Source organism: Hetaerina americana, unplaced genomic scaffold (assembly GCF_022747635.1).
Source record: "Hetaerina americana unplaced genomic scaffold, ioHetAmer1.1.p SCAF_17, whole genome shotgun sequence".
Classification (NCBI taxonomy): Eukaryota; Metazoa; Arthropoda; class Insecta; order Odonata; family Calopterygidae; genus Hetaerina; species Hetaerina americana.
Window position 1 is genome coordinate 7,981,582 of NW_027286730.1, and position 17,135 is coordinate 7,998,716.

General features: G+C 38.9%; 1 protein-coding gene across 1 annotated transcript in view; it reads left to right on the forward strand.

Annotated features, from left to right (window-relative positions):
- The window catches only part of LOC139687160 (neuroligin-2-like), a 37,253-nt gene extending 22,413 nt beyond the window's left edge, over positions 1-14,840 (forward strand). The window contains exons 5-7 of the mRNA XM_071584293.1: positions 8,305-8,823; positions 11,841-12,090; positions 14,495-14,840. Coding sequence (XP_071440394.1) covers positions 8,305-8,823; positions 11,841-12,090; positions 14,495-14,840 — 1,115 coding nt within the window. The remainder of the gene's footprint in view (positions 1-8,304; positions 8,824-11,840; positions 12,091-14,494) is intronic.
- The last annotated feature ends 2,295 nt before the right edge of the window (positions 14,841-17,135 follow it).

Consider the following 17,135-nt stretch of genomic DNA (forward strand, 5'->3'; position numbering starts at 1 on the left):
TTCTTTCCCCGTTCGGGCTCTCTTTGCTGAAGATTGGAAACTACTTTCCGGCAACTTTCGTCATTCACCTGTCCCTCTCGATCCGATCTCCTTCCCAGGCTTCTCTTCTATCCGATCGCCCAAAACTTCTCACCTGCGATTCCAACGGAGGTGTTCTCGGGACTCTGCAAGCCCCCGTCTCACGCCGGGGACCCCCTCTTCTCTAAAGGTTTCTTCTCTTAATGCCGCCGGCCCTCCCCAAAACCACCCCTTCTTGGTTTCCAAAAATCCGTGTCCATTCCCCGATCGGTTTCTTCTTCTTCTTCTTCCCGAGACGATCCTCCTACTCTTCCCGATTCTTCCCTCTCGACGGTGAAGGCATTCTCAGTACAAACCCTCAATCCCCTCCCCGCGCCGACTTCGGTGGAGTTCAATTGCCCGTCGTCGACCCATCGTCCCTCCTCTTCCTATTTCACCCGGAAAGGTCCCGGCCATCCGCCCTTGGGTATCGGAGAAGCATCTCTCGCATTTGAATACAGTTTCGCGGCTGAAGCTCTCGAATTTGGATTTTCATGGCTCTTTAACATTCAGCGGGGCATTTCCTACCTTTTTTTCATATTAAGAGCGGAAAAAATGTCCTTTCCATCGTCTTCTTTCAGGGGAATGGACGACCTCCACCCTTTGTTCCATCAGTTGCTCCCCTCTCTAATTTGCAGCAAAGTGTTGGCGGCCGGTGAAAAAATTGGTGACAACGTGAGGCCGTTATTTTTTGCCGGAGGATTATTTTTTGGGTCTGCTAGCCGTTATTTTTTTCCACTAAGGGGAAGGAAACTGTATTGCATACATTAGACGAGCGCAAGAATAAATTTGCACTGAAGTAATCACTAGTTATTATTCATTGGTTGTATTTAATTCTTATCAAAATAAAATTCATGCATAAAGGTGGTATTTAAAGCATTATAAACAGTAAGGGACTGTTAGAGTACTGCCCTCCGTTTTCCGTGCCTCCTCATTTTTTTTAACTTAGTGGGTGATAAAAATCTTTGAAAAACTAATCAATCACTTGAGAATGGTGCAGTATATAAAAGCCGTTGCCAGTTTTCGTCATTAAACCAAGCATTAAAACTGACAGTCAATAATTTTAATCTTCTCACATTAAATGTTCTCAAAATGGCGCCATAAACAATGGTAAATAGGCACTTTGGGGCCATGCACAATTGACTATACTAGCAGCCATGTCTTCAAATGGTACCGCAAATCTCGTTTTCTCATGCCTATTGCACTCTTAATCGTAAAACACTTAGGTAAAGAAATAAGACGATTTTTTTTAGCCCAAAGTCTACAAATAATTCCATATTAATTATCTTTTCGACCAAAGAAATACAATTTTTTAAATGAATAGTAGAAGAGGTAACAATTGGAAGGGGGATGAAAAACTTGCAATTGAGAAAACTGTAAAATTCAATTTTAATTTATTAAAGTTGCCATTATCATTAAATCAAGGAAAAGCGTAGCGTTGGCTCTCTGAATGAAGAATTTTATGGCATAATGAGTAGATAATTCTCGAGTGTGATGGTTTTTTAAAGGAAAGAAATATGCCGAGACATTCCATCATGTGGATGGCAATGCATTTTTAATTTGTAATTTTTATTTAATATTCTTTCCTTCTCCGCTCATCTGTCAACCGTGCTTTTTCAAAACTTACTTTTGATTGACATAATGTATATTTACATCGCTTTTCCAATGAAAACTTAAGAAGTACTTGAAAATTAAAAGCCTTTCCAATTTAGTAGAAGGGAGAGAAGTTCTAGGCACCTCATACCGACGATAGAAACTTATGATAAAAAAATGTCCGTCTTGAATATGATATCTTTAATTGGTTTTATTTTGCGCTCCACTATTTTCAATACTGGAATCATGTCTCTGATAATTTTTTCAACTTAACACGTCGCTGAATATCCTGCATTCATATAGACGTGAACGTTACATTAATTCCAAAATGTAATAATGTTTTTCCTTTTTCTACATAAGTCGCTGAAGTAGATGGTATTCTGTTTTCACTTCTTTAGCTATATTTTAGATGTGCAGCTGTTATTCTTTTCAATAATAAACGTTTGAAGTTGGACAGTGTAAAAACACAGTCTTCAACCTTTACAGAGTCAGTGTTGACCCATGTAGAACGGTAAATCAGCTCCGATGCCACATCTTATCAAGGAGGGATTCTCATCGTCATAGAAATTGTTATACAAAGGGGGTAGTGATCAATCAATGTATCCGGAATGGGGCCTTTAGGAAGAGTTTTCTGAGGGCAGTTCCATCGCTCAATTGTCGATTTTTCCCGGAGTTTTTTTTAACACATCACCAACTCACATTTTCAATCCTCCAAAAGATCACATTTTAAACAGCACCCGCTTTTCGGAATAAAAACATTAAGGCGGCCCCGAATGCCTCCGCGATCCCCATTCTAATTTTCATTCCCAACTCCCCGTCTCCCCTCGACCCCAACATCGCTCGCTCTTCTCCCCACGGAGACCTCCTACTGTCCGGGGGTCCTTCCCTCTTTTCCTTGCCCTTCTTCCTTCGGCTCGTTTCGCTTCCTTCATCACCCGCACCCTTCCTAGCAAGTTCCCCACCTTTACCGCCTCTTTTCTCTTTGCTCGGGCATCTCCCGGTTCTCCGGGAGCCCGCTGGCCGAAAACTCAATTTAAATTATTCACGCTTTTGCGATTCGAGCAACCGATGTGTACGGTGGAGAGGGGGTGAAAAGGGGCTCCCTTGGAGCAGAGAGGGTGGGTGGGTCGGACGGGTGTGTGGGCACCGGAAGGGCTCCGCTGGAGGAAAAAATTCCAGGAGAAGGGGGTGGAGTTGAGATAGAGGGGGGCAGGGCGCGCGGAGATGCCATGGAGGAAGAAGGAGTGGCGGACGGGAGGGGAGAAAGGTTACGCGGCGCGGGAGGACTGAAAAAAGTAAGGGGCGGTATGCGAAGCGAAAGAATGACATCGAGGTATTCCGTGAATTGGAATAATTCCTGTAGAGTAACTTCAACGCGAGCACTGTACTTAAAACAATCGAGCTGCGTTCAACCGTTGAGGAAAAAATATAAACCTGCAAATGTGCAATTGAAATGGCAAAGTTAGGGCAGCCTTTTAAAGATATTTACAATTTTATATAAAATAACATTTGGTATTTACCGTTTTAGGTTTGTTTTTGATTGATTTTAGATGGATTCAATGTGAATAAAATAATCTCTAGAAGAATACGTACACTTGTATTGATTAAAATTTCCTCCACGATATTTCATATTGAATTGCTTAAAATTAAAATTTCTTAAAAAACGTTTGTAATATTAATAGGAACTCCATCGTCATTATTTATACATCAATGAATAAATATATAATTCGTTATTAATGGCAATGCATCTACAAACAACATACAAAACAAAAAACTGAATAAAACCATTAAAGTTTCCAAGTGAATTATTCAACGTTCTCGTGCCTAGTGATTAACTCAATAATAAAATAACAAAAATGGAATATGTATTATATCTACAGTAATAGCTATATGAAATTTATCTCCAATTTCAATCGTTAAAACGCTCTGCTGCCGAGAGGATCCAGCTGCTATAACCGGGCTTCACTGGAGATAAGAAGCATGGGATGGATGAAGATCCTGTCTTCATTCACATTCAGTGATTTTTGATGAAAATGTGGAGAGCGCCAATTTATTCATGGGTGAGGGCACGACCCGAAAAGTTTCGCGCGCCGCTGCCCCCAGCAGTGGCCCCTGCCCCATGGTTGAGAAGTGCCGCAGCTCCGATAGGTGGCCGGGCATATACAGTCGGAGCAAATGGTGATAAGAGGCGCGAGGGACGAGATGGATGTGTGATTCCACCAAGGCGTCTCGCTACCTATTATCTCCTCCAACCCCTCCGCACAGTAGGATATAGGGTGTGCAAGAATACCAGGGAGATAAGAGAGAGGGTTGGGGAGAGAAAGGGTAATAGAAAGGTGTAATGAGGTAGTCACGATACAGACGAATCAAGTCGTGCAATAATTTAAAACAGCGCATTAAAGTTATTATTTATACAATACTAACAATAATAATTCATTTTATTGTTTTAGTTCAATATTTTCCTTCTATAAATTGAAAAAAGTTATTTTGCGTTTCCTATTCACAGCCTCGTCACAGTTTTTCTTTAATTTGTTGAGACAAAATTTTAAGAAAGATAGGCCTTACTACGTTATAGTTGAACCTATGCCGTCGTATTTTTGTGATAGTTTTCCTGATGGGTAAAAATTAAAACTGAAATAATTTCTTTCCCCTAAATTGGTGAGGGTAACGCGAATGATAATCATATTTTCTTTAAGGTACCAGTCTGTAAACTTGGGCCATGTCTTTGAGCTCCATATGTGGTCGTATAGGTTTTCAGGTCGTTATGGAATCATGCATGGTGAGATTAAGAAACTTCAAATATCATTTTGTGATATTAAAAGAAGATAAAATGGTTTGGATAATTTATTTTCTTTAGAAAGTTATGCGTGAGCCAAGTGTAATAGGGTATAAGGAGACTTCGTAATTTCGTGTTACAGGCCGTTTAATTTACCATTTATGTAGTAATTATTTGGTATTTTTTCACTTTTTGTAAATAATTCATCAAGTAGCCACAATAGAAATAAATTAGCCCTGTAATATTTTCATCTCGTTGAGAGTGAAATACAGAATATTAATTTTAAAAACTAGGCAGCCTTCTCCTGAATATATGTGCAAAGGGTAAAAGAAATTTAAGCTAATTCAGTTTCGTGTTGGCTTAAGTTGGTAGTAATTTATTTATTGCCATCAACTTGCGTGAGAAATTCAATGGCTAAGAGGCTCAATTTCATCCACGATGGTTTTAAATAATTGTATCGGCTTTATTCTCAAACAAAAGGTTAATTTTACCTTTCTGTTTTTTTCGTGGTTCTATTTAGGTTTACAAATTCCTGCAATGTCACCATCTTCTGAAATTAAAAATCCCTTGAGAAATCACTAAAACTTATCCAAATCATTATTTCGTAATGGTTATAAAGTATTGAAGATACATGCTTTTGATTCCATTGCATCTTGCATCAGCATATGCAATATTTTATGTTGCTCCTAGTCGCTAAGACTGCGTTTTAGACGGTAAGAGCAAAGGTCAGAGAGTATAAATTAATAAAAATTAACCTACAAAGTTCTCATATGGGCTTATATAACTTATAAAGTTAACGAAGTCAGTTTGGTAGCTTCCTCATTGAACTAAAGTAAAGAAATAACTCTTTGCTAGTAACCTAACACTTGTTGACATAGACGAGTGTCTTGCCGTAAAAGAAAAGTTTCCTAAATTTAACCTCTAAAGATGCTTTCCTGAAAGTTCGGATGCTATAAGAAGCGAGATCAGGATTCTTTTAGATTCACCAATTGTTTACCTGAAAATAGGTTTAGGGGAAAAAGGCAGTGTTTAGTAGCAAATGAATTTTTTACTTTCATTGCATAAAACCTACTTAAAGCAGCTACTAGCTTAATAATATAATTTTGTTTGGGAAATTAACTGTCGACGAAAAACCATTAATTCCTTGGAACCCATTTATTCTGTTGTCGCCTTTTTTTAAATTTTAAAATATTTTTTCTCCGTATAGTACCCCCATCAAACAGTAGATAATGGAAAATGTAGTGGCAGAGATGGAAAGTCGAGAACAAAAGGAGACGGGATGAAGAAGTAAATTGAGAATGGATGGGTGGGGAGACGCTGGAGAGAAAGAGAAAGTTGGGCTAGGAGAGTGGATTTGAGGGCGGAGAGTTCAATCCTACCTTTTAAATTTTTCAATGAGATGAATTCTCCCGACTTGACTTTTAAGGATTGCGACTCAAGTTTAAGAGCAGAGAGTAAATTTTGACAAATCAAACACAACGTTTAGATTCAACAAAATCATTTCTACATCCATTTCGAAAGAATAATTCAAAAATTAAAATGTAACATCGCCAGTTATACCGATTCATAGCGATGACGATTATGTAGTTTTTTTAGAAACTTAGACCAACGAAATGCCTAAAAAAGGGACGTCACTTGGTCGTCTGATGACTTTATCAAATACGTGCAATGAATGATCCCTAGTGAAACAGTGCCTATATAATTTACCACTCCTTGTGGAAATTTGTATGGTTTCAAGAATCGAAATGACCTTATAGCTTCTTGGATTCTTATGGAAATAAATTTGATTCATAATGTGTGGAACAATTAAACGCCCTTGACTCTTCTCTCGTTATATTTATAATATTTTATTTGCGAGAAGCTGCCATATGTTCCTGCAAATTGAATTAGTTTTATTTACATGGGGTAGATTACGTGATTTCAGGGGAAAATGAAGCCAATAATTCCCAAATTATTCTTTGTCGGTATAGAATATAGCTGTACTTTCCCGTTCTTATCTTTCCTAATTTATTTTTCCTTCCTGTGAAATAAATAGTTTCTTATAATTGGATTTGACCACATCGACCAGAAATTTTGTTTGATTTTTGAGGGTAAATATAAGCTCATGCTAAGTGCAGATATGAGTGAAATTCAAACATTAGGGAAGATAATAATAGAACAGTTTTTCCCTGTGCCGCATAATTCTTCTCACTTCTCCTATGAATATCCTACTAATTTGTATGATTTTTCACTCATATAATATTTATTTATAATAGAAAAAATATTTTGAATTAATTTCAGGCTCAAAGTTAGACCGAATCTCGGGGGCAATAATAAAATCTTCGTCCATGGACTTCAGTGATAATCTCAATCTTTCCCTAGGCAGTGCTTCCTTGTTTCCATTAATGCTGTACATGTAGGGAAACTTTGTGATATCTCCTCTCTCTTTCTCTCTTTTTAGTGACCCCCGCTTCATTTACCAGAAAAAAAGTCCATAATATTCTTCTCCCGGTGTTTTCAATTCATCTCTTTCATCCTAATATTTTATCTTGGTGGAGTCAGTGAAAGCATGGCCTTAGTTATCAATTATTCGGTCATTCATAACTCAACCTTATTGTGCTTCCTAGTGCTTTTTCGGTAGTCATAATTTTTTTAGCCAAAAATATTCTGCGCATAATTTGCTTAGGAGTTGGAAAATATATTGGAGAGTGTAAAGTTTTCATATTTTTTCATAAAAAATGGTGACATTGAAATCAGAAATTGTTGTGAACAAGTTACGTAAAAATCACCATCTTACTTGCATGGGTCTCCTCACATTGTTGACATAATTTCACATTGAATAGCTTTAAACGTCATCTTCATGAGTGTAACTTGGTCTTCCCTCCCTCTAAAACCCTCTCTTTTTACCCAATCAAAAGCAAAAAGAAATGACATCATCCATTTTATTTCAAGTTCCAGATTGTTTCATATAAATAAATAATTCCACCACAAACACCTGTCCAAAGAGCTAAGTCCAAAGGTACATCCGAATGTAGACTTGGCGCCTTTCGTAAAGAGTAGGCTAATGCCGACGCCGGGTTTCTCTCCACCCTTCATCCTTTCCTATCCATCCCCTATGGCGCAAATGACCTTAGCTGTCGGTCGCCTCCCCTCAAAACTACTACCCCCCGAATGTAGGTGACTAACTCATGCGCCCAAATTTAAAGCCCCTATATAACGTGCGAAAGTCCCAAAAGCATCAAATCTTTTATAACAAACACCAATACCCTATAGTATCCTAATTGATCATGCAACCATAAATGCCACATTGATAATAGAAAAAATAATAGATAATTAAGATCAGATACTTAAGAAGATGGTTAAAGAAAAGCCAAACAGCGCCTAAAAATTGAAGGTGATGATAAAGCATATTTATGAAGCTATTGGTGAATTGATGTATAAAGAAAAAACTATGTAAATAGTAATTGCATACTTATTAATTGAAATTTTAACTTGTAGATGCGGATATATATTATTTATAACTTGTACATTGCGACTATATAATATATACTCTATTATTTATCATGTACGGAAAAAATAACCTTTACTTTTTCACTCACTCACTGGCCTTCAATACGTAAGTACCAAAAGTATGGTCCAGTCAGTCACTTTCCAAGCATTAATTTAATCTGAAGTGGACAGATTTCGTTGGGATCTCTATTTAACAAAAAATGTCCCGTGGGCAAGAAAAAATTAAGCAAGATTACCCATTTCAATTTGTTGAATTTTCATCCTCTAACGCAGGCTTCTTCTTTCAAAATTTACCTCAAGCGTAGTGTTAATTCCTTTCCATGATCTTAACCTTGAGTACCCACTCTTGTTCTTTCCATCCGCTAAACTGAAACTTCCTCCCGCCGCAGGGATGAAGCCCCGTATCAAGAATCACTTCCGGGCACACCAGCTCTCCGTGTGGCTCCGCCTCATCCCGGAGCTGCACCGCGCCGGCATGGAGGACGCGGCCGCGAGGCACAACCTCTTCCGGAACCACGATGACCCATCGCTGTACGACGGGCCCCTCCGGGCCGACTCCGGTTCTCCTCCCCTCCCGGACCTCCCGGAGGCCATCTCTTCGCCGTCCCCGGAGGCATCGGCCCCCCGCGGCCCCACTACCACCTGCGCCAGCCCGCCCGCCGCTGCTGCGGTCACCCCGCCCTCGGCCGCTGCCGCCGTAAACCAGAGCGACGCTCTAGCTAGCCTCGAGGCGGCTGCGGGCTTCGCTGCGTACTCGACGGCACTCAGCGTGACAATTGCCATTGGATGCTCCCTTCTCATCCTCAACGTGCTAATCTTTGCGGGGGTTTACTACCAGAGGGACAAGCACCGGCTGGAGGCCAAGCACTTACAGCAACAGAGGGACTTCGGCTCGTCTTCCGGAGGAGGTGGGTGGCAGTCCCTGCCTGTTTCACCGGCCAACCGCGGCACGAAGGGGGCCTTTCTGGTTACACGAATACCGAGGGCCGAACTCGTTTGTGAGTCCATTGAGTTGACTCAAATGGGGGATATTGAGACTGCAATGACGCACAAATACTTTGGAAAATAAAATTTCTTTAGAATGATTTATGAAACCAGAAAATATCAAATACTCTCTTTATAAATAATGTGCATTCAAAAACTCTTCATAAAATTGAATAAAATGCGGTATTGCAGCAAGATCTCAATTACTTACCACCAAAAGACGTGGTTTTGAAATTGAAATATGAGATACAAATCTCTCAAAACTGATTCAAATGTCTTTAAGTCTCAAAAATATTTGGTTGCTTGTGGTTTTCAAATAAGAGATATGGAGTGTTAAATTTTTGCAGTACATTGCAAGATTGTTGTCACAATTTTAAACTTCGCCTTCAAAATGCCCTTCTCTTCTGATACAGAGTTCCTCTAAATATGAAACTGTACAATGAATTCAGAACGCCAATTAAAATAGGAACTTTATAATGGATATAATTTATATTTATAAACACTAATATAGATTTTTAAAACATAGCAACACAAAGAAAGGACCCTTCTCCATGTAGTTTACACGCTTCAACGGCACGGCCGTTATCATCAGAATCATTCTATATATATATATATATATATATATATATATATATATATGACACACTCGCATATATGAGAGTATATACATACATATATATATATATATATATATATATATATATATATATATATATATACATACAATGAAACTAAGTTAATCCGAATTTTCGTTAGAAAAACCATCAATACTAAATGCCTTATTTCCCTAACGAAAAGTTGTCAAGTGTATATCTATATTATGTTTATATATATATATATATATATATATATATATATATATTATATATATATATTTTATTATTATATATTAATATACATATTATATATTTTATATTATATATATATATACACATATACATATATACATATTAGATTTATCATATATCCGGAGGGTCCCGGGTTCGGTTCCCGGGCAAGTCTCTGGGCACCTGCACCTCCACCCATGCTGTGTGCATTCTCGGGTACCAGATCTCCCCGGGAAACCATAACCGGCACAAGGAAATGAATTGGCCCCTCTACCCTGATGTGTGAATTTCACACACCGTCGGGCTTAGTACTAGGTGAACTCTCCCACCGAACCGAACTTCGGGTTGATTACTCTGCTTATGATTTATATATATATATATATACATACATGTATGTGAAGTGTATGTGTGTTTGTGTATCTGTAAACACAAATACAATGTTAAATCAAAAATGAGACATTTTTTAATTTGCTACGACTGAAATTTTTTCTATGTATACTTCTTCAGGATTTACAAATTCAAATATCTGATATAATGGGAGTAAAATTAGTAGACAGTAAGGCCTTAGTTTATGCAAAGGATCCTTTGTTTGTTTTAGTTGATACAGCGGATATAAAACGAAATAAAAGTACCCCACAGTAGTTGTGTCATAAATAAAGATACCAATTATTAGCATTTACAGCGTTCGTTGATGAACGTCTTTTGTCACTGCGACCAAAATCTGTATATCTGAAATCACCACTGCCAGTATCTTGGATTGACGTTACATTAGGTTCGCAAATACGTGCAGTACCAAATATCTTTGTTTTTGAATCACAATTTAAATTTTCCATTTGAAGAATGCTGTATTCAAACTTCGAAGTTTCAAAAAGATATTTTTGGAAACATCGTATAGGTAAGGATTGCCGCAATTACAGCTATAAGCTGGCAGGTTCCGGTGTCAAAATATAAATGGTGACAAAGACTCTTTGTGCTATCACAGAATAGATCAAACAATGCAATCAATAAAATAATTGGCTACCATGTGTATGATTCAATTGAGACTGGTAAGGAGCTGTAACAGTAAGGTGGCCCTTGTCCATTTGAGTGAATGAATGCTCAGAGACACAGGGGCCATCATAGTTTCTACTTGACAATTAGTGAGCATTGCCTTGGTAAAGGGTTTGCTTGCCTGCTCATGAAAATAGGTCAAAGCCAAGGTTATCATCGTGAATTAACTTAGAAGGCTATCTTGCACATGCCGTTCAATGGGCTAAGATTTCTGGTATATTTCCATGAAAGGCGAAGTAGAGAATTCACACTTGAAAACGTCTCGGTGAGAATGCCTTATATTTCCTACTAGAGTGGATGTAAACCTATGCCAAAGTTATCTCCAACGCGTCACATACATACTTACATGTACCATACTCCTACTCGTTTAACGTACCGTGGTCCAAATTCCCGACCACATCACTTTTAAAACCACCAAAGATAAATATATTGGTAATTAATAGTAGCCACCAGATTGGTCAAAGAGTGGCTAAATCACGTCACTCAATCACGCCGGCTGGCCCCAAAATATTGATACTAGATAATCCCTATTATTTCTATGAGTACAACGGAAGAATACCAAATCCGCTTACGATGCTAATAAATAAAAACTAAAGAGGACAGGGACTTTGAAAATATGGGAGGTGGTTTCAACAGATTTAGGTTCACAAACTATTCAACTCTATCGAAAATTATTTCTCTCTTGAACGTAAATTTCTATACTTACCCTGAAACATCTTCCCTAGACCTTGCTATCATTATAAATCAAGAATATTTAGTACATGAGCTGTAAAATTACCGTTGAGAATACATGTTTTAATAAATTACATACCCGCAATCTATGTTCAGATATTTCCTTGTTGGCCGAGTCCATCCTCGGGAGTCTCCTGAAACGCATGCCCCTCTTTCATTCTGGCGTGAATTAATGGTTCACCGAGCTCATCTCACGCCTGCCGCGTCGTCACTCTCGCTCCCCGCCTCAATCAATCTTACTCCCCGCTCGTGGTTAACCCCTCTACCTTCTTATCTCTCTCGCCCTCTCGCCCCGCTTGACACCGCGCCCTGTCTGCTCTCGTGTGTCCCAGGGACCTTGGACAAGCGAGGAGCGTGCGGTGACAGCGGCAGCAGCCTCGACGAGACCGCGACGTCGATGGTGGGCACGCCGTCGGCGGCAGCGGCGGCGGCGTCGCCCCTCCGCGGCAAGGCGGCCTTCCTCGAGATGGGGGTCCAGGGGGCGCCCTTGCGCGCCCCCCCGCCCTCCCCCGCCGGCATTCCACCCCCCATCCTCCCGCCACACCTGGCCCACCACAGGTCAGCACAGCACACGAGCTATAGGTGAACCCACAACCCAGTGGACCGATGAAAGTGTGTCATCGTCGAAGCACCACTGTGAATATGTCATTTGAATATAATTACGCATTCGTTCTTCTTTTACTTTTCATGCCCCGTCTTTAGTTTGATGCCTATTATTTTTGGGTTTTCTTCAATATTCTGTTCCCCACTCCCAGGATGATCGCCTTTGTTTTAGTCTCATCCAACGCAAGGGTGACTAAATTTTATATTTTCCTATAGTCCTTTGTTTGAGCTGATTTAATTTGCATTGTAGAAAATTTTAAATTTCCCATTCATATTCCTTAGCGATCTATGTATTTATGAATTTCAATGCGTGGTACCGCGTGGAATCCCCTTAACATCCACCTAGTCTTCAGAGAAATAAGATAGTACTATTAGTGTTGCTAGTTACCACATAATCCTTCCTTCTGACATTTTATGCCAAACTTAGTATATTTATATATATATGTATACATTCATATTGATGTATGTATGTATATATATATATATATATATATATATATATATATATATATATATATATATATATATATATATATATATAAAATATCTTCGAAATGGAACGCTCATCGGCGACACACAAATATATAAAAACACAGATGTAGATTTTTAGAATATAGAGACACAAAGAAAGGACACTCACAATTTGTTATTTTAAAATAACAAATTGTGAGTGTCCTTTCTTTGTGTCTCTATATTCTAAAAATCTACATCTGTGTTTTTATATATTTGTATATATATATATATATATATATATATATATACACATAGAAGTTGTGCCAGTAACTGGAATTTATCCGTTACAACTCAATCGCTTCACTTATTATTATTGGCATATTTTTTAGAGCATTTTTTCGTTTCATAAAACATTTCAAAATATTTTTTCAATGTTCTCAAATTCTCCAGAATTGGTTAATTCAAAGCATCTTACCTAGACTTAGCTACAGTTCAAGGGGAATTTTTCGTGTTTATTCTCAATGATAATGATAAATAAACTGTTTTTGTTAGAAGCAAGGATAAAACTTTCCTACACTTAAGGAATGGACGTTAATGAGCACATTGACTATATCCCGTTTACTTGACCACCGTTATTTTCGTCGAAAATCGTTGTGGCCTTGGGTAATACCCCAGTGCATGCCATATTAAAAGTTAAGAGCCATTTAATTATAACTCATTGTCGAAAAGTTTAATCAATCGTAGCTCTTTGTAAATTTATTTTGAGTAAGTGGTCTTAATAGTAGTTCTTATCTCTAGCCATAGAAATTGGAATACTTTGATGCTTGTTAGTAAGTTATGCAGAACATAATCTCTTAAAAATATGTAAAATTAATTATTATAATTGAATCTTTAGAGTATTTAAGACTTTTGAATGCTGCATTGTTTTCTTACTTCTCATTTCAATAGTGCATATTGCAAATAAGCTATATAAAACATCCCAACATTCTAAGGGGACTGGGTATACCAGCCAATTGTTTCAATTAAGGACTAAAACCACCAGAAACTTGATAATTGATGATTTATTGATACCGTATTGTTCTAAATTGAAAATGTTCTCTAATTACGGAAAGCATTTGTCATTTTCCCTGCAAAACTGAATTCATATATGTTTATATAAAAGAAACTTTTGTTAGAATTTGCATGGATACTTTTTTAGGCGCACATGAAAAAGAGATCATTTTATCAGTGGTTACCGTTATTGATGCATTTGGTACCTGTGAATTTCATGTCCTCCCTTGCGAGATTGAGTAATATCCCGTTGAGTTGTGTCTGGAGATTTGATCGATTGTAATCTTGCTTGTAATGCATTTTTCGAACGAAATACGATTAGGTTCCAAATCAGACAGACACATTTTCTTCAGAGTCAAATTCAATTCATTCAAACGCGTGACGGGAGTGTGTCCAAAAAATGTATCCAAATGACTAAACACACGAAGGGTCATTGAGAGTTAGCGTGCATTGAAACTAATGTGGTACAATTTCAACCCTTCTTCCACCATTCAGTTGCCTCTACTGCTTCCGTCATGTGGTAAAATATTTTGGACTGCTTTATATTTCTTTTATTAACTAGTTATAAATGTCTAGTTGATTTCCGCAATTTTATATTTTTATAACGAAAATAAACTTCGATAATATACATCCACTCCGAACGAGTGCATGCTTTTGCTTAAGCTTCCTGCAGGGACGGAGAGGCGTAAAGTGCTCGCGCCGCTTAGCTTGGTATCTTCCCGCTGCCTGTTCGCTCCTACCCCGGGGAGAATCTTGCTTGGTGCTCAGCCGCATGCTTGCCTGTCTCCCATTTCATCACTTACACCCTCATTTCTCCAGCTCCTTCTCTCTCTCGCCCCATTCATTCTAATGGTCCTCTCCCTCCCTTCCCGCGCCACAGGCTCATCCACGGCCACGGTCAACAACATATCAGCGCAGCCTCGTCACCTCCCAACGGCTCGGCCGCCCTCCACCTTTCCGTCCCCCTCAACCACCCGCCAGTGCCGGCCCCTGGACCGCCCCCAATGGCCATGACGCACCACCACCCAGTGCCCCATGGCCCGCACCAGCCCAATAACCTCGCGGCCTTGCCTGGAGGGGGAATGGGTGGGGGAGGCGGAATGGGAGGCGTAGGGGGTGTGGCATCTCAGCCCCCCGCGGAGTCCCAGCCCCTCCTCCCGCAGGGCGTCCCGGCGCCGCCCCGGGTTCGGGTCCCATCCCAGGGGGTGGGCGAGATGCGGGTCTGACCCCAGGGGCACGAGTGCCACTCCAGCCTAGGCCATTACCCGTGATATGAAAGATAAATATATGTATAAATGGAATGTATTTGAATGTGCGGTGGGGGAGGAGAAGAGAGAATAGGGAAAAGCATCGCCTTGGGATGGTGCGTTCTAAGTCGAGGGGGTTGACATTTTGTTCGCAGCTCTTCGAGGCCATTGGATTTGACGTCTACTTCAAGGGTGGTTGTGGAGAGAGATTGCTTCGGCAGTGGAGCAGAGATGGAGGGGGAGTTAATATACGTCTTTCCTTCCCTCCGTTTCCATTATTCTCCGTTGTGAGTCTTGCATGACCGTCCTTCAACATTGATACGAGTGTTTCAGACAGTTCGTGCACGACGTGGTTGTAGGAGCAGGTGGTGGGCCCGATGAGGGATTCCCCATTTTATGGATTACAATAAAGTTGGGACTTGTGTCGAATGGTTTTTCATAGTGAAAGAAGTTAAGAGATTGTTAAGGAATCTGTGCAAGTGGAATGCATAAATAGAGTCACGTGTGATGTTTCTCCGCGGATATTCGCGAGTTTATTTTGGGTGCCAACCGAGTGTGCAAGTGAAAACTGTGAGGTGGGAGGAAACTTTAGGAAGAGCTTTGGAGCCCCTTGGGTATTATAACTAATCTATTTGATGACCCCTTAATTGGTTAAGGTGATGCCCTATACTGCCATTCACACAATTTACCCTTTGCAAAATGGCATGAATCACACTTTGAAATAAAGATATCCACGTTGTTAAACCCTCCGAAATTTTCGATCGGATCCTGACATTATTTTTTTTTCTTTGTAGCACACGGTGGATGTCTTATATTTCACGATCATGCCTTTAGAATTGTGTACATATAAGGATAACTCAACAGGAAGTACATATACACATGAAACGGTTTTGAAGGTGAAGTTCAACTTGCCTGAATGATACAGCGGCTCTCCTGGGAATGGAGAATTTCACAAAAGCCTTCTTCAAGGGATTTTAAGGAAAACTACACGAGTTCCGTTATTTGGCGATAGGGGAAAATAATCATACGGCATTTTTACGAGCAATAGATTTCCATTAAAATTTCCGCCCTAATTAAAAAAAAATGCGGGTTCGCTAGATTTGATAATAATCCCCGTGATGGAATTATAATCCCATCGTCTTCTCATCAAGGCGGAGTTATTAATGGGCCGACTCCTGGCAGACTATTTTATTTCTGTTTATCCATAACATTTGCAATGAGAACAAATTTTTGGCAACATTTTTCCTTATTTTAAAAACTCAATTTCTTATGGATTTCTTATTACACATTACGCAAGTTCCTTTGACGAAATATGAAATAAAGAACATTAATTAACTGACATGAGGAGGTAATAAATTGATCTTTCAAAAGACAGATTTATCGGAAAAATACAGTTTTCTTGATTGTTTGTAAAACTCCATTCTCTGATGAACCATTGTTACAGTTGCATCAGTTTCTATTAACTCTTGAATTCTGGTTATAATTCATATATTACGTTCTCAGTCCATTTTAGAAAAATGTGCCATTTCAGTTAATCGACGGAAGAAATCGTATTTAATAAAAACTTGTATTTGAATTGGAGATATAAAATTTTTAACCCATATTGTTCACTCGTTTCGCCTCTTTTTTATCACAGAAAACGTTTGTTAAATCATTAACATTACAAAACATACTGTTTTGAATTTTTGTCTTAGCCCTCTTGATTGGTAAAATGCTGCTTGATACTTGGTGTCTCACAATGTTAACTGGTATCCTCAGAAAGAAGAATTGAAAATCTCTCTGTAAAGAAACCTCTTATGGAGAGTTTTACGTCAAGGAATTGTCGCGTTTGGCTTTGAAATGATCGGTATTCATGCTTATTCCTCCTATTCCAATGGACGTTTCCTGGTCTAATTTACCCCGAATGGAAGAGAGGGCCGCTAAAATCATAGTTACAATGTAGTAATCCAATTTTTTGCAATTAATCGTAACAGTTATTTTCAAATTATTGACGACGTTCCTTGTTTGAGCATACTCTTAAAAAAAGAGGGGCAGAAGGCATTTGTAACCTGCAATTGAGTGCTTAAGACTGTTGAAACAGAAAATTTGTAAAGAACAATCAGAGAAATATAAATGTTAAACTTATGAGATCAATATTTGTAGTTTCTAAATGTTTTCGGTTTTTGTGAATTCCGAAAGGAGAACCATTTTAAAAGTAAGTTGAAGTTATATCTATTGATGAAGAATTGGAATGAGATGGAAAAGTGCTAGTGCATACCTGTTATTGTATGAAAT